At 42.2% G+C, this 25,050-nt stretch overlaps 1 protein-coding gene across 1 annotated transcript in view; it reads left to right on the top strand.

The window, feature by feature from the left end:
* The window catches only part of Map3k5 (mitogen-activated protein kinase kinase kinase 5), a 209,445-nt gene that overhangs the window by 73,656 nt on the left and 110,739 nt on the right, over window positions 1–25,050 (top strand). Inside the window, exons 3-7 of the mRNA XM_057755327.1 lie at window positions 8,295–8,318; window positions 12,729–12,922; window positions 14,042–14,210; window positions 15,366–15,472; window positions 17,217–17,387. Of these exons, the coding sequence (XP_057611310.1) occupies window positions 8,295–8,318; window positions 12,729–12,922; window positions 14,042–14,210; window positions 15,366–15,472; window positions 17,217–17,387 (665 nt within the window). The remainder of the gene's footprint in view (window positions 1–8,294; window positions 8,319–12,728; window positions 12,923–14,041; window positions 14,211–15,365; window positions 15,473–17,216; window positions 17,388–25,050) is intronic.

Below are 25,050 nucleotides of genomic sequence, written 5' to 3' on the forward strand. Positions count from 1 at the left end.
GTGATATACTTGAGTGTTTATGTATATCTTTGCATTATGCACATGTGTATAATGTTTATACGCACACATGTATGTATGTATACACATAGGTGCAGTATGCACATGGAAGCCTAAAGTTGATGGATACCTTGTTCACTGAGGTAGGATGTCTTAGTGAAACTTGGAGCTTACTAGTGCTGTTGGTCTTGTTAGCTAGAGACAGAAGTTCTTGGTGGGCTGCTGAAGTGGGATTCTCTTCTGTACACTGTGAATGCATTTTCTTACCATTGGTTAATAAAGAAGCTCTTTGGGCCTGTGGCGGAGCAGAATAGAGCAGTCTCTGCCTACAGGCTGCTTTGCCCACCTGGCATTTATGTAAGTTTCTGGGGATCTGTCCGTAGGCCCTCATACTTGCAAGGCGCGCCCTTTAACCTCTGAGGCATCTCCCCAGCATCCAGCTCCGGGCCTGATGCTATGCAGTTACTCTACCATGGAGCTATGTCCCAAAGCCTGGAATAAAACAGGTTTTTTTTTTTTTTTTTTTTTTTTTCTTATGGGAGATAAATAGGCCAAGGAACAGACACTAACCTGGGTCATAGTTCACTTGGGCTCTGACAGTGGCATGCAGTGCCAATTCTACTCTTTCTGCCTGCTCATTCATCTGCTACAGGACCTGACCTTTAAATATATAAGGATAGGAGACAGAAAGAGGAGAGAGAGAGAGAGAGAGAGAGAGAGAGCGCTATGCAGGAGAAGGTCAGAGAGGTCTTGGTTCTGAAATGCCTTTTACATCAGAGTGCTCAGCATGGCAGGGTCACTCTGGAATACTGTTTCTCTGAGTCCTAACAACCATTTCTTTCATCACCAGAAATTCTTTTAAGACAAAACTCCTCCTGTGCTTGGTGCCTTTCTTCTCCTTCCCTTCATCTGGGGACATCCCCCTCCCACATGTGATCTACTTGCACAACAGATTAGAATGAAAAAATAAATAAATAAATAAATAAATAAATACTGCTGTGTGCATCAGATGATTGAGAGTTCAGAGCTCCTCTGGATTCCTGGGGCATGGGTCAGCGACTTGCCTCTGCAGCCCTGTACCAAAATCAAAACTGAAATCCAGAAAACCATTTGTATTCCCGACGACAGGGCTGGGATAAGTGGGACATGAACTTACGCCTGGCAGCAACGTGAATTGGTACAACTTTTAAGAGGGCAACTTGACAGTGCCTAATAGTGTTAAGAATACAGAGATGGGACATGTATTATAGAAAACATGGCTTACAGGGGTAAAGAAATACCACCAAGAACATTTAGGTAAGATGGTCTGTAATTCTTCTCCTCAGAAGAAAGAGTAAATCGCTCAGAGGAGAATGACTATCTTTTGGTAGTCATTTAGTAGAATTTTATAGAGCACTTAAGGTGAATTAACTGGAATGTTCCACGTTTACATGTATATTTCATGGTCATATGGGAAATCATATTCTACATTTATGACATCATGCCAGCTATACAAAAATGTACTGATGTGCATGACAATGCACTTTTACATTATGAATGGATAGAAGTGTGCTTGGAATCACAACCTTCAGAATAGTTACCTCTTTGGGGTGGTGGAGATGATTGAATTGAGGGGTGAGGAGCCATCAACTATATCACTAATGAAATCTAAGTTTAAGTGAGACTGTGGGGTAGACTTTTTATACACTTGGGACACTTGCCAATAAAGTGTTTTGAAGGAAATGATTGTTTATGCTTTGTTGTTCTCTATGTACACATGATAACTGCATACATTTGCATATGATTTGGCTATTGGAACTCCCAAATATTTTAGTTTCTTTTTCCTTGTGCTCTGGCTGTGATGGGAAGTCCCCGCAGCATCTTTTTCTCTTTCTGAATTGAGCATCTGCTCTTCCCTCATTTGCTCCACTGCAGAGGAAGTGCCTCTCCAGAGTTGGGTGTGCACGTGACCGACGGCGATGTGGCTTGCGCCAAATGTGACGGCTATGTTGATTATTCCTTAGTCAAGAAATTTGGTTGTATTTTTCTCATAAGCTATTGACTGGAAAGTGCTTTAGAGGTGGGAATTTCCCTAACAGATCGTTGTCTGTGGCAGTCTGTCTGTGTATTTACCCCCACACTCTTTTTGTTGGCTGAGGCGCATACACATTGGCCCACACCGCCTCCCCTTGCCTGGGTACATTCATTATTTCCTCCCTGGCAACTGATCAGCATCTCTCAAGGAAGTGACACTAGAAATCTCATGTGCACAAAGCCAAATCTGTGAGGACATGCTTAAGTCAGCTCTTAAAAACCTGCTGCTTTTACACATCAGAGCAGTTCTTTAAAATATTAAAGGTAGGTTTGCAGTGAGATCCTGCAGTCCTACTGTGGCTACGTACACAAAAGGACTCAAAGCAAGACACGGCAGAAATATTTGTGTGCTGTGTTTCTGGGAAACGCTGTTCGTGGTGGCAGAACAGTGGGGGTGACAGCAGATGTCTGTTGATGGAGGAGTGGATGAACAGTGTACATACAAATGATGGGATATTAGTCAGCAATAAAGGAGATCCTGCTGCAGTGGGGTTGGATTTCGATTGGTTGCCATGGTTGCTCCTTCAAACAGTTCTCTCCAACTTGACCTGTGACCTTTTCTCTGCAGGTACAGAAGGATCTAATTTCCTTTAAAACTTGTATATGATGTTAGACATTTAATCTGGCTTTCTGATAACACACTCATGGGTCGCTGAAGTAAACAGATGTTGTTGTAAAAGAGTTATGATATCCATACTCTACGTTTTGATATTTACGCTAGCTTGTAGTTCATTAGAACATCGGGATGATTTTTCTTGCAAATACTTTTAAGTTTAAACTGAATTCTTTTCTGTATCGCGTAAAAACCACTCAGATTGCAAAATGCTTTGAAACTTACAAAAATGCACATCTTTGCAATACTGTTTCCTTCTCTTAAAGCTTTATCTTGCTGTAATTTATACTTGAAACTAAATTTTAATTTTTCCAAAGGCATAGAACGCTTATCTTACTAATGGATTTCCCCCAGCACTTTAAATCCACCAACATAGCTGGTGCTGCAAAGTACTCGTCCATTAAAACTTCTTTAAAAGCCACTTAAAAATATGATCCTGTGAAATCCTCTGGCAATTAGTGAATTGGAAGCATCGCTCCCCCTCCCTTTAAACAGCACTGCCATGGACCCTTGTGATCAGCTATCATCTAGAATCAGCAGGTTTTAAACTGGCGTTCTGACCTCGTCTACTCTTCATCCCATATACTTTCCATATCACAGGAAATCCTTCACCCCATACACGTACTGTACCACAGGATGACGTCCTTCACCCTGTATACATACTGTACCACAGGATGAAGTCCTACATCCCATACATGTACTGTATCATAGGACGAAGTCGTACATCCTATACACTTACTGTATCACAGGATGGAGTCCTACATCCCATACATGTACTGTATCATAGGACGAAGTCGTACATCCTATACACTTACTGTATCACAGGAAGCCTCTATCCCACATACTGCATCACAGAAGCGCTTCATCCCATATACTTACTGTGTCACAGGAAACCCTATATCCCATATACTTATTGGCAGCCCTGATGTTGGATTCCCCTCTGTATGCTGTGAATATGTTTTTTTTACCATTGGTTAATAAAGAAGCTACTTTGGCCTATGGCAGGGCAGAATAGAACAAGGCAGGAAATCCAAGCAGAGATAGAGGAGGAAAGAAGGCAGAGTCAGAGAGATACCATGTAGCTGCTGAAGGAGAAAGACACCAGAACCTTACTAGTAAGCCACAGCCTTGTGGTGATATGTAGATGAATTGAAATGAGTTAATTTAAGATGTAAGAGCTAGTGAGAAATACGCCTGAGCCATCATTCTACAATGGTCCTTTCTGTGGAATCTGATCATCATGGCAGATAAACCCATCATCCTATTTGGGTCCTCCATCTTTGAGATTACCGGTGTTTTCCTATGTCTTGTGACTTTTTGTACAGAAAATCATTACACCTATAACTTTTTTAACAATACACTTTTTAAAACAATATCAGCGTGCGCTAGAATAATTTGATTCAGCGTGGTGTTGCTGACAGAGGTAGCTGGTGCCAAAAGAAAGTTAATGATAGCAATAACAACACAGTACAAAGTGAAGTGTGTGTTGGGAAGTTGTCAGTGGTGTGTGGGTAAGACCTCACTCATAACCCAACTGAAAGAGTGTACGTAACTATAGCAGAGTTCTCCCACCAAGAGATACTTTTTAAATGTGAAAAGATGATAGGAAAAAAGAAGAGGAGGAGGGAGAGGAGAGAGAGGAAGAGGAGGAAGAGGAAGAGGGAGAGGAGAGAGAGGAAGAGGAAGGAGAGGAGGAGAGAGAGGAAGAGGAGGAAGAGGAGGAGGAAGAGGAGAGAGAGGAAGAGGAGGGAGAGGAGGAGAGAGAGGAAGAGGAGGAAGAGGAGGAGGAAGAGGAGAAAAAGGAAGAGGGGGAGGAAGAAGAGAAGGAGGAGGAGAAAGAGAAAGAAGAGGAGGAAGTAACAGCACAGAATGTCCTCTATGATTACTTTCCAGTTTTGCTATAATGGAACCTGATTATTGACACAGATTGTTGGAAACGAAAGCTAAAGACTCCTCATATTGTTTTATCCATAACCATAAACAACACGGGTGCACAGTATCCCTAGATCTGATTGGCAGGAGTTAAGTTGTTTGCTTTGATGTGATGAGGACTTCGTGTTACATATGGCTTTTAAGTACTTCGGGTAGCGCCACAAATTTCCATCGTTTAGTTTTAACCTATGATCCAGTGAGAGTGGCAAGTTAAGTACTCGCTCTCTGGATTAGACAGCAAAGAGTTTCTTATGGTTAAGAAATTAGCCCAGAGGTACACAATTTCGGACACACGCAGCTGGTGAGTGTCAGGGCGATGAGTCCTACCTTCTTTGACTCATCGTATAGGTCATAATTGATGACAGTGCTCGCATGGTGTGAGATGAAAGTAGAGGACACGTAAGAGCAGTGACAGGGACACAGCATACTGGCTCCAGCCAGCAGAGGCTGTGGTCATGTTCCACAGAGGCGTTGGCTCATCAGGCCTCCCTAGCACCTCCCTCCACACTCCTCCGTTTCTGTGCCTGGGGAACAATGCAACAGTAGCTCCTGTTCCAGGGAAGTGAGGACATACCACCGTGTATTCAACAGATTTCTAAGTGATGGACATTTAAGGTGCTCCTGTCTCTGCAGTTGCACTGTACACTGTTCCAAAAGTGCTCAGCATAAAGACTTTTGGAGGGCGGGGCTAGGGGTGTAGCTCAGTTGGTAGTGTGATTGCCTAGTGTGCAGAAAGCCCTAGCACTGGCAAACCCTGGGTGTGGTAGCACACTCCAGAAGAAGAGGCAGGAAGGTCGGCAGTTCAAGGCCATTTTTGCCTACGTAGTGAATTTGAGACCAGTCTGGGTTACATTGGGATTCTGTCTAAAAAACAGAAACAAGCTGCACTTGACCACTAAGTGGTTACAGAACGTACTTCTTTGCTCTGCTGCTCAGAGTATTTTATACTAACACTCTCTTCTTATTTCTGGGTCAAAATGAACCTTTTGTTTTAGCTCAATGATTATATTAAAGGTCTTTCTCAAATGTTTCTTTAATTCTCTCTTCTATGTATAGACCCAAATGATGAAGTGTCTTCTTGGCTCCCAAGGGTAGCATTTATTGATTCTTGCATGAGCCCCTGCTTTCCATCTGTTCCAGCCAGGATACCCACCCACTCACGTATTGCCTCCGTGGTTTGCTCTGTTCCTCACAGCTCAGCTTCTGACCCACCTTCTTAGCTGACCTCCAGTTCTATAAGAATATCTTCTCAGGGCTGGAGAGATGGCTCAGTGGTTAAGTGCACTGGCTGCTCTTCCTGAGGACCTTGATTCAATTCCCAGCACCCACATGGCAGTTCACAACTGTCTGTATCTCCAGTTCCAGGAAATCTGACAATCATCACACAGACGTACATGCAGGCAAACACCAAACATAAAAATAAAAATAAACCATTAAAAAAAAAAAGGATCTCTTCTTTGAAGAAACCATAGCCTATGCCATTTGTATCTTTCTTCTGCCTTTAGCATGTGTGAGTCCCTTTATGATTGTTACCTCTCTTATTGCTGTGATAAAATAACTAACAAGAAACAAATAGTGGGGGAAGGGATTTCTTTTAGCTTCTGATTTGAGGGACAGTCCATCATTGCTGAAGTTCATGGTAGGAGTGTGAGGCTGGGACTCCTCACAGCAGTGAGTACAGAGATGGATAAAAAATAGACACATAGGTAGGTAGGTAGGTAGATGATAGATAGATAGATAGATAGATAGATAGATAGATAGATAGATAGAAACATAGATAGAAACATAGATAGATAGAAACATAGATAGATAGATAGATAGATAGATAGATAGATGATAGATAGATGATAGATACATAGATAGATACATAGATAGATACATAGATAGATACATAGATAGATACATAGATACATAGAAACATAGATAGATAGATAGATAGATAGATAGATAGATAGATAGATAGATAGATAGATAGATGCATACCAAACAGAGGTAGAGTAGAATATAACCCCTGGAACTCACCTTCCAGTGGCTAGCTTCTTCCATCTAGTCCCTACCTCATCAAGCATCAGTTCTCAACACTGACCCCTCTTGTGGGGAGGAGCTGTCAAATGACCCTTTCACAGGGGTTACATACCAGATATCCTGCATATGAGGCATTTGCATTACAATTCAGAACAGCAGCAAAATTACAGCTACAAAGTAGCAACAAAAATAATTGTATGGTTGGGGTCATCACAGCATAAGGATTTGTATTAAAGGGTCACAACATTAGGAAGGTTGAGAACCCCTGTCCTGCAGGTTTCACAGCCTCCCAAGGACCAAGTGTCCACAGGAGCTGTTGGGGGCATTTCACACTCATTTAAAATGTAAACAAGTCTATTTGTTTGTTAACTCGATAGCCCAGGATGGCTGGGAATTTGCTGTGGATCCCAGTCTGGTCTAAAATGTGCAACCAGCCTCTTTAACCAGCCTCCTGTGAGTCTGGCTTGCAAGTGCTTTGTATCAACAAGATGGTGAGGTATTGAAGGACACGTGTGTACACACACACATACACGCTCACAGACCCACACACACATACACACACCCTGCTCAACACTGTCGAGTACAGTTTCCTGTTCTATCATTTTTTTTCTCTTCTGCTGTTCTAAAATATGCAAAACAAAAAAACTGCTCAATCCTAAAGCTCTTTGTGGCTACCCTTGGCCCCCTGTGTCGATTTAGCATCCGGATGTTGGCCACTCGGCTAGGCTCTGTCTCTGCTCTCACCTTGCTGGATCTGGCTGCTCTCCTGAGCCAGATGGACTCTCCAGAAAGACTCCACAAATGCCTTACATTTCCTGTTTCCATGACAACACTCATACCCTCTTTCCTAACATGCAGTCCTATTTTCTGTTTTCTAAATCATGCCTCCCTCACCACCAGTGAAGCTAGTGTACCACAGTATTGCCCAGATTCTCTCCCCAGTGTCTCTAGTTATTGTGATGCCTAGAGACAATAGGAATGGACGTGGCTACCTTTTAATACGAGCTCTGGTGGGGAAGCTGCGCATCTAAATTATCTTCAGGAGCTCACTCCTTGCAACCTAGAAGACGGGGATATTGTCTGTGTGGCGTAGTTATCTCATTACGTATCTCATTGAAAAGCATCTAAATTACACTTACTTTTGTTGTCGTCCTTATTATCAATGTGTGAGGCTACCGTTGGCCTAAATACACTTTATTATTTCTAGCTACCCGACATGATGTGCTCTGTCTGTTCCCTCATGTGAGAGAGACAGTACTTAGTGAAATCAAACACTTTAATACTTTTCTCAAGGATCTCCTGCCTAATTAGGTTATTCTCTGCATACGTTTTCTCCAGAAGTAAGTTTTAGGTTATCTTATTTGTGAATGTGTACATGCTATTTGTAACATGTTATTGTTATTAAATTGAGGATGACACTTTTGTGTTCTCTTATCTCCCTTAGAGAGATAAGAGATTGTCAATTTCTCATATGCAGAAGCTTAAATATATAATTTCTAACTGCAGATATCAATGCCTTTCCAATGTTTTTCTGACATTTCTCATCAATAATATAAATGATAATACAAATTTACCTGCATACAATAGTTCAGTAAGAGCCACTGTTTTTTTGCTATACATTTGCTAAGGTATTTTTTCTTCTCTTATTTTTCAGGAAATCATTTGCCAGAAGAATACTGTGAGTATTTTGCTCAATTTTCTAAAAATGTGTAAATCTTTTCTATCCTGTGAATTAATCTGTTATTTTTTAAATCCTCACAGCTGATCAGTTTTATTTCTTATAGTTCTTTCTAGAACTTCTCATATATTGATATAAGCACAATTGTGTTCTCTAGCCCATCACAGTGAAATATTTTAGCAATAGGAAACTGCACTAATGCCTGCTCCTTGTATATATAATTATGTTTCAGGAAAGACTTTCACAGTACATTCAGTGTATTGGAACTACAGTTGGTAGTAACAGGCGTATAACAAAACAACAATATATGTGTGTGTATATTATTCATATACCAATACACATGGATATATACATATAGGCATATTTATGTATGTAATATATGATCTATCAATATATATAACACATATTGTTTGTTTTTCTGTTTGTCACGTATCTTCTGTGTTGAGACAGTCAAAGTCTTAGGTTAGCTATTTTTTTCCCCTAGTGCTGGGAATTGAACCCGTGGACATGTACGTAGTAGGCAAGCGTTCTACCACGGAGCTAGTTCTCCAAACCCTGTCCTTAAGCAGTGAACTCTTCTTTGAGCTCTCACCACAGGATTCTGCCCCTTCACACAGAATTAAATTAACACGAAAAGACATGGAACATTTAAACTTTAAAATTTAAAAAGATTGCATGAAAAATGTACTATTCCACAGCAGAAATGGGAATGAATGGCCTTGTGGGCTGATGGATGTGTGTTTCGTCTTAGGGAGTAAGGAAGTGTTTAAGAACTCTAAAACAGATACGCATCTACAATTTAGAATGAAAATAATACATGATTTAAGACTGCACATGATTTCACATAAGATGATGGGATTAGCATTGCAGTTGGCAGTTTCTTTGGGTCAGAAAATTGAAAGCATCTGGTTAAGAGTTCACCTCGAGGAGGACTTATTGCTGCGTGGATAATGTTGCCACTATAAAATCTTATCCTCCACATCTCACCAGGAAATGAGCATTTACCACTCCATGCTTCAGTGCAATGCAACACATTCTACTCAGTAGGTATCAGTTCAGCGCGAACTGTACGCCAGGCCCTGGGTTAGTTAGCCCTACCTACCTAGGAGACTCACACCAGTGGCTGAAAATGAAAACAGTCAGAGGCAGGCGGATTGCTGTGAGTTCGAGGCCAGCCTGGTCTGCAGATTCCAGTACATCCAGGGCTACACAGAAACCCTAATTTACAGAGGGAGGGAGAGAGAGAGAGAGAGGAAGGAAGAGAGAGAGAGAGAGAGAGAGAGAGAGAGAGAGAGAGAGAGAGGGAGGGAGGGAGGGAGGAAGGGAGGAAGGGAGGGAGGGCGCACATTCAGGCATATTTGTAAGTGTTGTGTGTGATGGAAAACATGGGAATGCCAGAGTTTAGCTGTGTAAAAAGACAAGTAAACAAATAAGCATTTTAGGAATTAGGGCGACACGACATGTCGCGGTCGGCGGCCATTATTATATCAAGGTCCACCAAAAAGTCAGCATTCCCTGAGCTTGTGAGCAAGCTGTCCATTGATTTAGGTTCTGCTGCGATCCAGGGACAAGGGTGCCCTTTAAAGGACTTGACTCGTGCACACCTCCTTCAGCATGTTTGAATGCTGTGACGTTTCCTTCCAGATGTGTGGCTCCCTTTCCACACACATTTAAGTTCCTTCTTCTAGTTCTTAAAGATTGAAAAGCAACATCAACACTGCTAATTTTTAAAACAACAAAGATATAATTTGTTAGAGTGAGACTAGGTTTTGGTGGCTTTTCTATGCTTTGGGTAAGAGGAATGACAAGTTTTAGATTTTGAGCATCAGTATTTTACACACACACACACCACGTGGAAAAATGCATCATGTTGCGTCCTTGTTCCTCTTTCCTACTTTGGCAGTGACTTGCGTCAGAGGGTCAAGTTAGGTGGCTGTTCTCTGAGATCCTGGTAACGTCATAGAAGGACAATTTAGTCTTTCTGGTTGGTCTCCCCATCACTTGATTTAAATTAAGGACAACTTTATTTAAAACTCAGATCTCCACCTCTGGAAGTCCTTCTCCTCCTCTGACCGACAGACTCATTGCTGCCTCACTGCTCCCATCCGGGTGTTTCAGAGCATAACAGGCTTCATAAATAATCAAATCTGGCCTTACAAGCAGTTGGCACTTCTCATGCCTGCAGTGATCTGTCACTTAGTTCATTCAGGTCCCTGTGAAGGTGCTGTTGAGTGAGAGAGCAAGTCTACCACCCTGTGAAGGTCACATGAGGAGGTCCTCCCATCCCTGGCAACAGCCACATGCCCTACACTGAAAGCATTTGGGCTAAAAAATCTTAACTATACCAACACTAGGAGCTGGAGCTAAGACTATGTGGTACCTTACCTGTAAAATGGAGCCAGTAACCTCTTTTCCTCGAGTCATAGTCACGCAGACACTGAGGTGGTGGTGACAGTGGGCCCATGCTTGTCTGATTCCATGCAAGTACTAAGTTAATGTTTGCCAGTTTAGGACAGGATGGAAGAAGACACACACTCTCCATGTACTCTAGGCTGGGGCTCCTAGGTCCTCTAGGAGAGACAGAGTTTGTCATATGTCCAGCCTACTGCTCAACGCTTTGCATGTGCTTTTCTTCAAGGGTTTTCTCTTAGAAGTCCCTGGCATTTCATCCAGCTATATCAAATAATACCGCAGTCCGTGTTAACATTCCCACCATGCACCCCTGTTCCCTGGTAGAAAATTTTGCCTTCATTCCCAGTCTCTGGATCTAGGAAATCCATACTCTTTAAAAGTGAGCATCCCAGCCCAGCCCACTACAAGCCTCAATCTCTTGGAGGTCTTCCCATAGTTGAGCTGGAGATAGGGTTCTGTATGGGGTTTGTTACTGGAAGTTCCTCAGAGAGCTGCGTGCTCATCAGTGAGTCTGGACCTGCAGACTGGTCTTACTTCCTATTGACGTGACCATTCTTTTCAGGAAGTCGCATTTGGGTTAGCTCTGGCTCCTCTTCCTCCTTCCTGTATAAGGTGACTGCTCCCCTGACCCAGCTGATTCTTCATGTAGGTGCGGAGCACATGCTACGCTTTCTCCATTGCCGCTGCTCCGATCTGGTTCTGCCGCCCAGCCTTCTGCCTCCTTCCCTTAAGTCTGGTCTCTTTTCAGTCCATTTTCTTGTCTACCCAGAATGCCAGAGTGCACAGCCACTGTGACTGTCTTCCCTGCCCTGGATTCTCTGTAGATTCCCTCACTGCTCAGAATACATAGTTTAAAATCTTTTGCTTAGCCCTGGCCCTTCCTTAGGCCCTAAGCTGCAGTGAGATTTGCTGACCTGGGATTGTACAATCCATTTCCCTTTGTCATCTTACCAACAGCGTCTTCCTTGGCATGAATGTCCCCGCACTTGGCATAATCTGGAAAGTACCAGGTTAGTTAGCCCAGGTCTCAGTGAGTGAAGGGGAAAGGCACAGGCTGAAGCTAGCAAGGGGGAGGATGCGCAGGGGTCAGGCTCCTGGAGACAGCAGTGTAAGCATCACCTCACAGGCCCTCTGGCAGCCTTCCTGGAGCTGTAGGGACCCACATGATGTAGGTGTTACAGACTGGCTGGGAGAGTAGACCAGGGGAGCCAGTGTAAACCAATTGCAGACTCAGCCCGGTGTAAGGGGTGTGGACCTCAGTGTTAGCAGAGAAGAGGACACAGTCAAATCTCAGGTTTACTGTAGAGGGGGTTCTAGCTAGGGCTGTGATAGTCTCAGATTTCAGTGAGTGGGAGACAGTGCAGTGTGGACCTGGAGGAAAGCAGCTGTATCCTGACCTTGCTCTCTGCACCGCCTTCCCAGGGAAGCCCGTTCATCATAGCTCTCAGGATTTTGCTCTCCTGATGTGTCTAACTGAATTCCCTGATTCCCTGAAGGATGGAAGTTGTGCTTAAATTATGCTTGCTTTAACGTGTGTCCTAGTAGCTATGTGCAACAGTGTATACTTTTTTTTGTTTTGTTTTGTTTTTGTTTTTCAAGACAGGGTTTCTCTGTGGCTTTGGGAACCTGTCCTGGAACTAGCTCTTGTAGACCAGGCTGGCCTTGAAGTCACAGAGATCCAACTGTCTCTGCCTCCCAAGTGCTGGGATTAAAGGCGTGCACCACCACCACCCAGCAAGTACATACATATTTAATGGTTGATAAAAGATATTTTATCATGTGTATGTCCTAATTATACTGAAGTAAGCAATTAAGGAGACTGGAAAAATTCTATTTTCATGGGTCATAAATAAGAAACAAATCTTTTCTGCTTCCCGTTGCACTCAGAGTTATTATTTAAAATAGTAATTTTAGTCACTGAAATGTGACCTGGCATTTTTTCATCAGTGTGGTGTCCCTAGACAAGCTCCCTACTGCCTGGTGTCCCTGTCTCCACAGATGTGCACTGGGAACTACACCTTCGTCCCTTACATGGTGACGCCACATAACAAGGTCTACTGCTGTGACAGCAGCCTTATGAAGGGCCTGACGGAGCTCATGCAGCCCAACTTCGAGCTCTTGCTGGGGCCCATCTGCCTGCCTCTCGTGGATCGTTTTGTTCAGCTTCTGAAGGTGGCGCAGGCCAGTTCCAGGTAACACTGTGCTCACGCTGGGTGATGACCGTGCAGCGTTAGTCTGCCTCGTTTCCCTGTGTATCTTGTTACGTGTTCCTAGTTAACAGCCAGGAAACCATGCGCAGTAGCCTCTTGGTGGAAAAAAGAATAGGTGTGGTTTTAGTTCCTAAGTTAAATGTCATTCACTTGGTTCATAAACAATTTGGCTCCCGATTTATAAATTGCTTTATAGTAAAGACATAATGATAGATAGATAGATAGATAGATAGATAGATAGATAGAGAGAGATAGATAGAGAGAGATGGATGATAGATGGATGGTAGATAGATGATAGATAGATATGTAGGTAGGTAGATCAATAGATAGATAGGTAGATAAATAGACAGGCAGGCAGGCAGGCAGATGAGAGGAGAGAGAGATAATCTGTTATGGTTGCATCAGAACAAGTGTCCAGGGACTTTTAGTGTAAGGGTCAGAACTCTGTAAAAATTGCTTAGTTAGTTTAGTTAGGAATAGTCTTCTGGCCAGTGATTTAGCTCAGCAGGTACTCGCTGCCAATTCCGACAACCTGTGCTCAGTTCCCAGAGCTCAGATGGTGGAAGAGGGTGACTCTAACCACCACACCCATGATATGACAAACACAGATGCACACCTATGGGTAATAAGTAGGAAATGGAAAATAATTTTCTTGAGACAATGTACCTCTGGCTGGCCTAGACCTTTCTATGCAGTCTCAAACTCATGTGCCACCATGCCTAGAAAATATATTTTTTTTTAAAAAAGAAGAATCAGCTGTTTCTGTTAGTGGATAATGATACTGAGCCAGAAAGACAAACTTGTATTATACTCAAATCTTAGGCATATCTAATTTATTTGGAATAATTTCCATTCAGAATAGCCAGATGAAAAATAAAGTTTGAACAGTTTTTGAAATATGGCAGAAATTGAGAAGAAATACATGGCCTCCCACCTCCCAAATGTCTTAATAATGCCAAATATGTTTGGTGTTCCTTTAGTACATATTAATGAGCTAAAAACTACTTAGGGACAAATATTATATTTTTTCTTATCAAATTACTGTTTCTCACTGAATTGTTTTCTAGAGTTAACTCTTTGAAATGTGTGGTTTTTCACCAGCCAGTACTTCCGGGAATCTATACTCAATGATATCAGGAAAGCTCGGAACCTATTCACGGGTAAAGAATTAGCAGCGGAATTGGCAAGGATTCGGCAGCGAGTGGACAATATTGAAGTTTTGACGGCAGACATCGTCATCAACCTGTTGCTTTCCTACCGAGATATCCAGGTGAGAAGATGCTCGAAGTGTCTCTTGGGTAGCGTGCTGGGGGGAGGAAGGGATGCTGGTGTTGGGTTTCAGCCAGCTAATAGGTAATCCACGTTGCCGCGTGGAGCCGAATGATAACTTTCCACTGTGTGATTTCATGATGTGTGGAAGAGACTCACACATGGGAACTACCGGGACTATGACATATTCATTTACTCCTCAAAACTGCTCACATATCCAGCTCATAGAGGCTTAGTTCTCTGCTGTGAGCCTCGGGCACACCTGTCAGTCAGCCAGTGAGAGCTTTGTTCTGGCAAACAGCAGACATTCTTACTGCTTTCGGAATGTATCTTTTTCTGCCTGAAATTATGCTACTGAAAAGTGACAGTTCCAGGAACAAGAAAGATGCAACTGATTCGCTGTACAATAGCGATAGATCCTATAACACGACACACCGATACACTGTATCATCTCTATCGCTGTACAATAGCGATAGATCCTATATCACGACACACCGATACACTGTATCATCTCTATCGCTGTACAATAGCGATAGATCCTATAACACGACACACCGATACACTGTATCATCTCTATTGCTACCTCCTAGATTTTTTAAGATCTGGAAAGTAGGGTAAAATCTCTCTGAGAAGAATGTGCTCTCAGCATTGTTGTTTGAAATCCAGGTAACTCCAGGTTTCTCATTTCCGTATCTCGCCTCTCGACCCTGTGTGAAAATTCACCCGTGAGAGAGGCTCAGTACTTGGAGAACTGTGGCAACCCAGAGCCTGTGGCAGGAGGAACTCCCTCACAGGAGATGAAATCATTTTGCTACTTTCACCAGAAGTTCAGTCAGTTGCTCCCTGGCCCTTAAAGTAACCGATGGACCCCCTGCAGACCGGGAGTCTGGCTGTGTGAAGAGAGCCAGTCATGTTTCTGCGGTTTGTTTGTTTCTTTGGGTTTTGTCAGATATCGTAACTGTATTTTTTCATGCTTACATCCCTATAATAGGAACTTCTTAGGAGAAACACCACAGTTGCTTCTTGGGTTTTCAAAAGTCTCAGCAGATTCTAACTTTGCGTTTAATCCCCTTTCTCGGCTTCAGATGCCTGGCTGTCAGAGGCATTTGAAAGTTTCTCCTAATGGCTTAATTCTGTACTGTTCTTTTGTTGAAAGGACTACGACTCTATTGTGAAGCTGGTGGAGACACTGGAGAAATTGCCGACCTTCGATCTGGCCTCGCATCACCATGTGAAGTTTCATTACGCGTTTGCCCTGAACAGGTGAGATACTCCCTCCTGGGGTGGACTGGCGTGATGGCTGTACTCTTTACAGGGTCCTCTAACTTCCCAGCAGCTTCCAGCTGGAATGTTGTACTGTATCTACCTTAGCCACGTGCCATACTAAAGGCACGCCTCCTGATTCCTGTTTGTGTTCTGGGGCCAGGGTTTCACTGTATCTCTCAGACTGGCCTTGAACTTTTAGTCTTCCTACTTTGATTTTTTGAGTGCTGATATTACCAGCCTATAAGACCATGCCTGTTCTGACTCTGTGTGTGTGTGTGTGTGTGTGTATGTGTCTTTTTTCTCTCTGTGTTACTAAAAGCCTCTTGTGCTATTTGTAGATTTTAATTTGTTATCATTTTTTTCTCTGACAAAGTTTGTGTTTGCTATTTATAGTCTTAAAACATTCATATCTTACTGATATGACACTACTTTCAAGCAAATATACGTATCCTTGGGTATTTGTTGGGAATTGGTTCTATAACCTTTTAAAGAAACCCAAATCCAAGGATGTTCAAGTCCTTATATAACGGAATGGTATTTCATGTAGCAAAGAGAAAAATTCTATGACTTCCCTTAGAATTTTACTTCTATGTGTTTTTTGTCTCTCTTTCTAAATGTAAAATCCAATGGAATGAAAAGCTTATTTGTATAAAGCAATGTTCTAAATTCAAGGTGTTTTATACAGACGGTAAAGAGGGATTTTGTGAACAAAGGATTTGAAACAGTGTTGAGAATCTGAGAATACATATGATGACTTTTTTGATATGTATGATAATTTTATTTGAAATGTATCTTGTATACCATATAACTTATTCATTTAAAATGTCATATATCTTTGATTTTAGTATATTTATTCAGTTATAGATCATTCCTAGAAATTATAGGATTTTTTCACCCTACAAGGAAACCTACCCATTAACAGACACCCTCTCCCCACACCCCAGATCCTCTTCCCCCTGGTAACCACTAATTCCCTTTTCTATCTCTGTTGATAGCTCTTTTAAATCTTTCACATGAGTGGAATCATATTGTTGATGGCCTTTTGCAACTTATTGTTTTTATTAGCATAATATTTTCATCATTGAAGAAATGTAAAGTATGATTTTGAGAATTATATACACCTATTACTTAAAAACGGACTCCATGAACCTCAAGGCCAGTCTCTGTAACTCAGTGAGTTCCTGTGTCAAAATAAAAATAATATAAAACAAGACTCGGGACATAACTCACTAGTAGAGTGTGTGTCTAGCATGCCTGAGGCCTCATGTTCAAGTCCAGTACCACACGAACTATATAAAGCAGCTTCCTTAGAGGCTCGGCCATGTGCAGGAACCAATCAGCCATGGGATGGATTTGAATTTGGGTATTATCTGTGAATTAATTTGCTCACTGTTTTGGAACAAAAGCCTTTGAAAACTAATGTCAAGAGTTTCTCTTTGAAGTAGTCGGTCACAGGGGTCACACTCCACCAACTCAAACCTGCTCCTAAGCGACAGTGAGATTAAGGTTCTGGATGGGTAAGTCAGAAAAGCAGCTGCCAAGAGGTCCTTGATAGGCCCAGTAGACACGCGTTAGGATAAGAAAGATGAAGGCAAGTCCCATAGAGGAATCTCAGAATCTAATTGTCTTTATTCTGCCAAACTTTACTGATGTGAATCAATACATAAAATAGAATTTTTAAAAGGCAATTGGTCTCTAATTGCTTTTGTGATCTCTGTGGAAACCTTGTTTTCTACTTTAGGAGAAATCTCCCAGGAGACAGAGCCAAAGCTCTTGACATCATGATCCCCATGGTACAGAGGGAAGGGCAAGTTGCTTCAGATATGTATTGCCTCGTTGGCCGAATCTACAAAGATATGTTTTTGGATTCCAACTTCACTGACACTGAAAGCAGGGACCATGGAGCATCCTGGTAAGACTGGAGGATGGGGACACCTACTCACTCCCAGAGTCCATGGTGCTCACAACTGTGTGCAGGTGATAGGCCAAAAGCGTTTTCTTCTGTCCTTTGGATTCAAATTTTAGTGCATAATGATTATAAAATCGATTTAACATGGAAGGGTAAGTTTGTATAAATTAGATGGAAAAAGTTTAAAATGTAATTTGATTTAAAGCGTATGCTATGAAAAGCAAAATACCATTTCGTGAGAAGAATTTAGAAAAGCATCCAGAGACTTGAAGGCGTAAAGAAGGCCTACAAGTATGTGGATAAGCAAAGTTAATATTTAAGGATTTTAATTGTTCCAGCAGGGTTTATCATGTGATTTGATTTCTAAAGTTTATTTAAAAGAATAAAGGGCCAAGAAAATAGGCAAAGCAATTTTGGAGAACAGATGGAGGGATTTGCTCTATCAGACAATAAAGCTCACTATAAAACTAAAATAATGAGATCGTAGTGCAGCTGAAGTCTGGGTAGATGAGACACTGGAACAGAATGGTTTAAATCCACGAGACTATATTTATAACAGGGGATGGGAAGCTCATGAGCCAGAGGAAGAAATGGCTCTTCAGTAGTGGTACCAGGAAATGTATTGATCTCTCCAGGAAAGCAAATAAAGTTGTCTCTCTATTTTATTTTCTACCTTACTTTGTTTTATTTTTTTTTCTGGTGATAGGGAAGGATCAAACCCAGGGCCTTACACGCGCTAGGCAAGCCTCAGCTACAACCCAGCACAGGACCTCTTTCTTCAGCTCCGTGCATGAATCAAAAGATCCAAACACACACATACCCAAAAAAAAAAAAATGTGCTAAGGAAAATACTTTTAACATAAAATCTGTAAATTATGCTTATAACTTTGGGTTAGGAATGAATTTCTTAAAGAAGGCTTCAAAATACTAATGCCCAAACACGAGCAGAAAGGGAAAGATTCTGAAGGACGGACTGTGTTAACACATGCTGCTCCTTAGGTGATGGGCGTGGTCGACTGGTAGTTAGAATTAACCAGACCAGCTCAATCAAACACAAGGAATATAATTTAATAATTGGAAAAAATTGGAAAAGGAGAAACTCACAGGACTGGGGTCCAGCGAGCACCACAGGCAGCTGAGTGAGGAAAAACAAGGGGCAGGCGCCTGGATTCCCAGGTCCTTCTTCCCTGGCCCTAGGAGGCCACACCCTAGCCAAATGTGATTGGCTGAGCTTCCCCATCACTTAGGGTTATGGCTTTGGGGAGGGACTACTGGGTGGCTTCTGTTCTGCTGATCTTCCTGCTGATGACCATTATAACTGTTGGGGAAAGTTAGAAAGCAGTGGAGCTGGACCAGAGAGCCAGAACCTCGAGAGCTTCATTAACTGACCCTTCCCCAGAACCCTCTCTGGACTGCAGGGCACAGAACAGTTGGAACTCAAACAGAAAACCACAGTCTTAATGGCATAAGGAGTTGATGTTTGATGGCCAGAGTGCTGAGAACTAACCCTTGAGTACTGAACATGCCACAGAGGGAGGAGAACTCCAGATATGTGTGCACAGAGCGGAACTGAAGGAGCCTTCGAGTAACATGGTAGCTGGAAAGTAACAGAGCCGCACAGATGTGTCAGCAGCTGCTGGCTGCAGCAGGGACAGAGGTTTGAGTTTGAAGTCACTGGGTTAGAGAATCCCAAATTCTCAATTAAAACTCTAAAAAACGCCAAGCCTTAGGATGGAGGGAGTACAGTAGTTTAGATTATCACAGAGCTGTGTGAATAAAACTAAAACCAAGTCTCCGTATACTAAGAAACATCAACAATACTTTATTTGCCTCTCATAACCTATGGTGATTTGAGTGAGAATAGCCCCCATAGGCTTGCATGTTTGAATGCTTAGTTACCAGGAAAGGAACTGTTTGAGAAGGACCAGAAGGATTAGGAGGTGTGGCTTAACAAGAGTAGATGTGGTCATGTTGGAGGAAGTATATCACTGAGGGTATGCTTTGAAGTTTCCAAAGCCTATACCAGGCTTTATGGGTGTGCTCTCTCTCTCTGTCCCCCTCCCCTCCCCTCCCTCCCTCCCTCCCTCCCTCCCTCCTTCCCTCCCTCCCTTCTTTCCTTTCTTTTTTTTCCTATCTCTCCCTGGTTCAGCCTGCTGTCTATGGATCAGTATATAAAGCTCTCAGCTATTGGTCTAATACCATGGCTGTCTGCTTCCTGCCATGATAATCGTGTACTAAATCTCTAAGATTATAAGCAAGTCACCAGTTAAATGCTTTGTTTTATAAGACTTGCCTTAGTTATGGTGTTTCTTCACAGCACTAAAACAGCAACTAAGACAGAAGTTGCTACCAGGGACCTAGGGTATTGCTGACAATATTGTTGTTGGAGGAATGTGAATTTGGGACTCGGAACTGGAAAAGTGGTTGAATGCTTTAAGGGGGAACTTAATGGGCCGTCCTGGTAGGAGCACTGATGACAGTAGTGCTGATGGTGATTTGTAGTATACAGGCCCTGTTTAAGAGGTTTCAGAGGGGATGCATATTAGCAGCTAACCTAGAGACGACTCTTACGATATTTTGGCAAAGAATGTAGCTGCTTTTTGCCCTTGTTCTAAAAGTATGCCTGAGGCTAAATTCAAGAGTTTTTAGATTATTGTTGTTGGTAGAGGCAATGTCAGGACAGTCTAGTATTGACTGTCATGTAGTTATGATCGCCCTTATACAGATCCACAATGGAAAGGAACAAGTGAGGCAAAGAGAAATACAAAATGTACAGTTTGAGGAGAAAAAGAGCACCAGGAAATGTAATGTTGGAGCCAAGTCTTGTGTTCAAGGAGATGAACAGATGAAAGAAAAGCCTGATGCTAAATGGGAGTAAGGGAGTGATGACCTCAGGGCAAGACCCCATCCAATTCATTCTGCAACCAGTGAAAGGAAAAGGTCTGAGGGATTTCCTAGGCTTAAACAAAGGCAGGCTTATATAAATGTGTTCAAGGAGTGGGGCAGGTTCCAGCTCTAGCAAGCAGAATTTGGCATCTCTGGCCATGTTATTTTGGCTTTAGAATCAAGGAGGATGCAGGAATAAAAGGATTGTGAATGTCCTCCACCCATTGAGGAAAGCCACTGAGGTCAGATGTGTCCGGGGGGGGTCCCTGCATGGATGCCTGGAGAGGCTGTTGTATGAAGCTGTGAAGGTAAAGCCTGGATTGTCTTGGAGATCCCAATGTATTGGGGATGCCAGATCCCTGGGATACCTGCCAAGGAAAGCTGCTGACAGGATATGGAACCATCCCAAAAGAGAGAAATGTGTTGCAGTCAAAAAACCTGGAAAGAGATGAGGAAGAGTCATCGAATATAGAATTTGGAATTTACCCTGCTGGGTTTCATCTTGCTTTGGTCCAGAATTTCGTCACTATGTTCCATTCACTCCCTGTTGTCATGGTAACATATATTCTGTGCTTTTGTGTGTTAGAAGTAGGTGATCTGCTCTTTGATTTTACAGCGGGTTACAGTTAAGTGACTGCCTTGATTCTCAGAAGAGACTTTGGTCTTTTGAACAGTGTTGATATTGAAAGACTGTGGGAACGTTTAAAGTTAAACTAAATGGATTTTGCATTATGATTTGGCTATAAGCCTTCGGGGCCAGTGAGTCTGTGTCTCACATAGACTCATATACTTAAATGCTTAGTTACCAGGGATGGAAATGTTTGAGAAAGGTTAGAAGGATTGGATGTGGCCTTGTTGAAGGAAGTCCCATCATTGGGAATGGGTTTTGTGGGTTTTTTTTGCTTTTTTGAGACAGGTTTCTCTGTGGTTTTGGAGCCTGTCCTGGAACTAGCTCTTGTAGACCAGGCTGGTCTCGAACTCATAGAGATCCACCTGCCTCTGCCTCCCAAGTGCTGGGATTAAAGGTGTGCGCCACCAGCGCCCGGCGGGTTTTGTGGTTTTAAAAGCCCATACTAGGCCCAGTCGGCCCTGCCCCCAGCTGCCCTGCTGCTTTTTATGGATCAGTATGCAAAGCTCTCAACAATTTCTCCAGCACAGTGACTGTCTGCTCTCCTTCATGATGATCATGCACTAACCTGTAAGCTAACCCCAATTAAATGCTTTCTTTTATAAGAGTTGCCTTGGTCATGATGTCTCTTCACAGCACTCTTGCTGTGACTAAGACATAACCAGACTCTTAAGAAAAAAGATAATCCAGACTCTGCAACATATTCACTGTATCTATTTCTCCATGAAAAGTTACTGAAGATGTGAGGAAGAAGAAAAGTATAATCCATGATCAAAAGAAAAGCCAGGCATAGAAACACATCCATGGGGTTGATCATGGTGATGGATACATGCCCATAATCCCAACACTCAGGAAGCATAGACAGAAGGATCAGGAATTCAATGTAATTCTTAGCTACACAGTAAGTTTGGGACCTGCCTAGGCTACATGAGACCCCATCTTAGATGGAGGGAGAGAGAGAGGAGGGAGGAAGAAGGAAGGAAGGACCAAGCTATGGGCAAGATAGGCTTTGGAACTGTCAGAAGACAAAGACACAAAAACAATGATAAAATATTTAAGAATATACTTGAAAAGATTCTTGAGCTTAAAAATAGCATTTAGAAGTTAAATATCACAGGTTATGACTCATAGCACATAGGTCAGCTAGAATATAAGAAAAGGTCAATAGCCTTGAGAATAGTTATTCAAAATCAGATTAGAGCAGAGGGAAGAAAAAGATTGAGATAGAAATTAATAGTTTTAATGACTTGTGAAGAGAGCCTCACTTCATCTAATACAACTCTGAATTTGAAGTTCAAGAAGGAAAATGATTTGAAGCATTATTGACTGACGGCTACTCCATCTTCACCCCAGAAGTTTAGACAGCCCAGCAAGACACTCACTGACTAAACAAAGGAAAGCTTCTATTGACACATCATAGTAAAGCTGTTAAACGTCAGAAATGCAAGAAAATGTCCTGATAATAGACTAAGAGAGGCTATATTCTGTAAAGGAGAGGGCACAGTTCTCAGCAAAGGAAGTCAGAAGATGGTAGGATGGCATTGGAAAGTGCTGGAAGAAAAGAAAGGTCAACAGAGGGAACGTGCCCACTGATGGTTCTCTCAAACTTGAAGATGGAGATGTTGCTATTACCCAGAGAAATTAACAACTTGTCGACTCTAGACACAGCAGGTATACACACTTAGAGAATGTTGTGACTTAGAAAGTCTTTTTAAAAGTTGAACAGAGATGAGGTTGGTGTGTAGCTCAGTGGTAGAGTGCTAGAATGAGGCCCTGCGAGTGGAAATTTTTCAGGTGTTATTTATAGAAATTTTTAATGCCATGCAAATGTAGAATCAGTATAGATACATGGATGGGTAACTCTCAGTAGAGAAGGAGGAGTTGAGTGAGATCTGGTAATGATTCGTGTGCAATTTTAAGTATATTTAATATATTTCACTTCACAACTGAATGGTGGCTGTATCAAAGCACTGCTTATGTCCTTTTGCACTTCTTACTCTTCCTAAAATATTCACCAATTAATGTATATTTTCCTGTGTACAACTGTATCGGTATGTCTCTGCCTCTATGTATGTTAAAGGAAGTCGACTCTTCAGGTGTAACATGAGGGACTGCTTGTTGGGGTTTCTGTCCTTCCAGTTCCCACAGCCATTCAGCCACAAAGAAATGACATGATGTCTCCTTAAGTTATAAACTGATTGGTCCATTAGCTCAGGCTTCGTATTAGCTCTTATAACTTATATTAGCCCATTATTCTAGTATATGTTAGCCACATGGCTCAGTACCTTTTCTTCAGTGGGAGAGGTCACATCGTGCTTCTTTGGTGTCTGGACAGGACTGGGCTTCCTCCTTCCCAGAATTCTCCTGTTCTCATTGACCCACCTCTACTTCCTGTCTGATTGTCCTGCCTATACATCCTGCCTGGCTACCGGCCAATCAGCGTTTATTTAAAACATGATTGACAGAATACAGAATTGTCCTGCACCATTCAGGAGGTCCTATTTGATAGCCAATAACACGTTGTTAATATGGGAAGCTGAAATACTCACATTTAAAGTTCATGCCATCCTACTAGCTTAGAGGGAGACCTTAAACACAGCAATGGCTCAAAAGCCAAACATAAAACTAATGGGACAGTGGTTTCCTAGATCCTTCACAGGAAGCTGTGGTTTGAAATTTTGAGTTTGTACTCAATTGATTCCTACAAAGCAAAGAGTTTTGTTGTGTCTCTTGACCAAATTTTTCCGTCTCCTGTAACAAAGGAGTGACATTTATGCAGCATATTTTTGTGAAATTTGTACATTAAAATATTCGTCATGGTAGGGGGATTAGAAGCTGCTGTTTGAGGAGTTTTGTGCCCAGAATGAATGCTTGACTGTGGTAGCAGTAGTGTGCCAATAATGATCCCACACACCTGGTTTTCATGGTCTCTAAATTCAAACGCATCAGTCACAGGGACAGTTGAAGCATTTCTTTCCTCTTTTGAAAACAGGAGTTTGAACTACTGAGAGATAAGTCAAGGTTGTCTTAAGTTTACTTAAGGAAAGCAGAGATTTTTCTGTCTTCTTTTGGTTTGTTTTCAGTTTTGCCGGTTCCTTTTTCACGTTTCTTATTTAGCCCAAGAATAACTGTCTTTGTGATCAAGGTCTTGAGGGCCGGCCAAAAATGTCTTTGTTCTTATGATTTCATTCTAAGCTCCCTCTGAGTTTTCTAGTTAGCTGCTAAGAGTCAGTAGACTACAAAGGAGACCTTAGGAGTTGATCATGTGTCTCGTATTGATTTATTTAGTAATGGGAAAATGTCACTTCACCAGGGAGCCTGCCCATAACTTACCTTGAAAGCCATCATATTCGTTTATCTTCTTAGACACTAAGACTGGCCCTGTCTTAAATGCTTTTATTTTTTAATGCTTGTACACTGTTTAGCTGTTGCATTTTCTTACTGTTTCAGTCCATCTTGAAGGGTATGCCCTTTTCTCGCTAGCACGGACCCATGCCTCGCTTTCGGTTAGAGCTGAGAATGCCTCGCTGGGGTGCTGACATTAAAGGATGCTGCTGGGCTTACCAAGTACCTCTTCAGACGTGTCCAGCATCACACCTGCCCTGGGGCCTCCATCCTAACTTGATGTCTCCACTGACCTTTCTTGAGTCATAATCATTCTGTCTTTGCTCGTCCACTGCAGGTGCGGGGGTAAAAAAAAAATGCAGTGTCATAGCAAACAGTCAGTCCCTCAAGCCTTGAGTCATAGATTGAATCATTCCATGTTTGTTTGGAGAAACTGTGATCCATGCTCTGTAGAAAGTTTAAGGACAAGAGCTTTGACTCAACAGAAAAGGTCCCCAAGCAGTTGTTCAGCAACTGTGATTCATAGCAAGTCCTGTTTGAAATATTGTTAATAAATCCAGTGTTCCTGCCTCATGGTGGAAGGTGAAAGTTCCATCCTCCTCTGTGCATATCGCCTGGTGCAAGTTGAGCTGTGCATGGCATCTTTTACTGCCCTGGGGACACTCCAGTGCACAGCTGATTTCTGAAGGTTTTAGTTGAGGATTCAGAATGTAAAAATACAAAATCAGAAAAAAGGATATTTTTGTTTTCTTAATTTTTCACAATATGATTTGTCATTTAATGGACTTTGGTTTTGGATGTGTTGCT

This window comes from Chionomys nivalis, chromosome 2 (genome assembly GCF_950005125.1).
Source record: "Chionomys nivalis chromosome 2, mChiNiv1.1, whole genome shotgun sequence".
NCBI lineage: Eukaryota > Metazoa > Chordata > Mammalia > Rodentia > Cricetidae > Chionomys > Chionomys nivalis.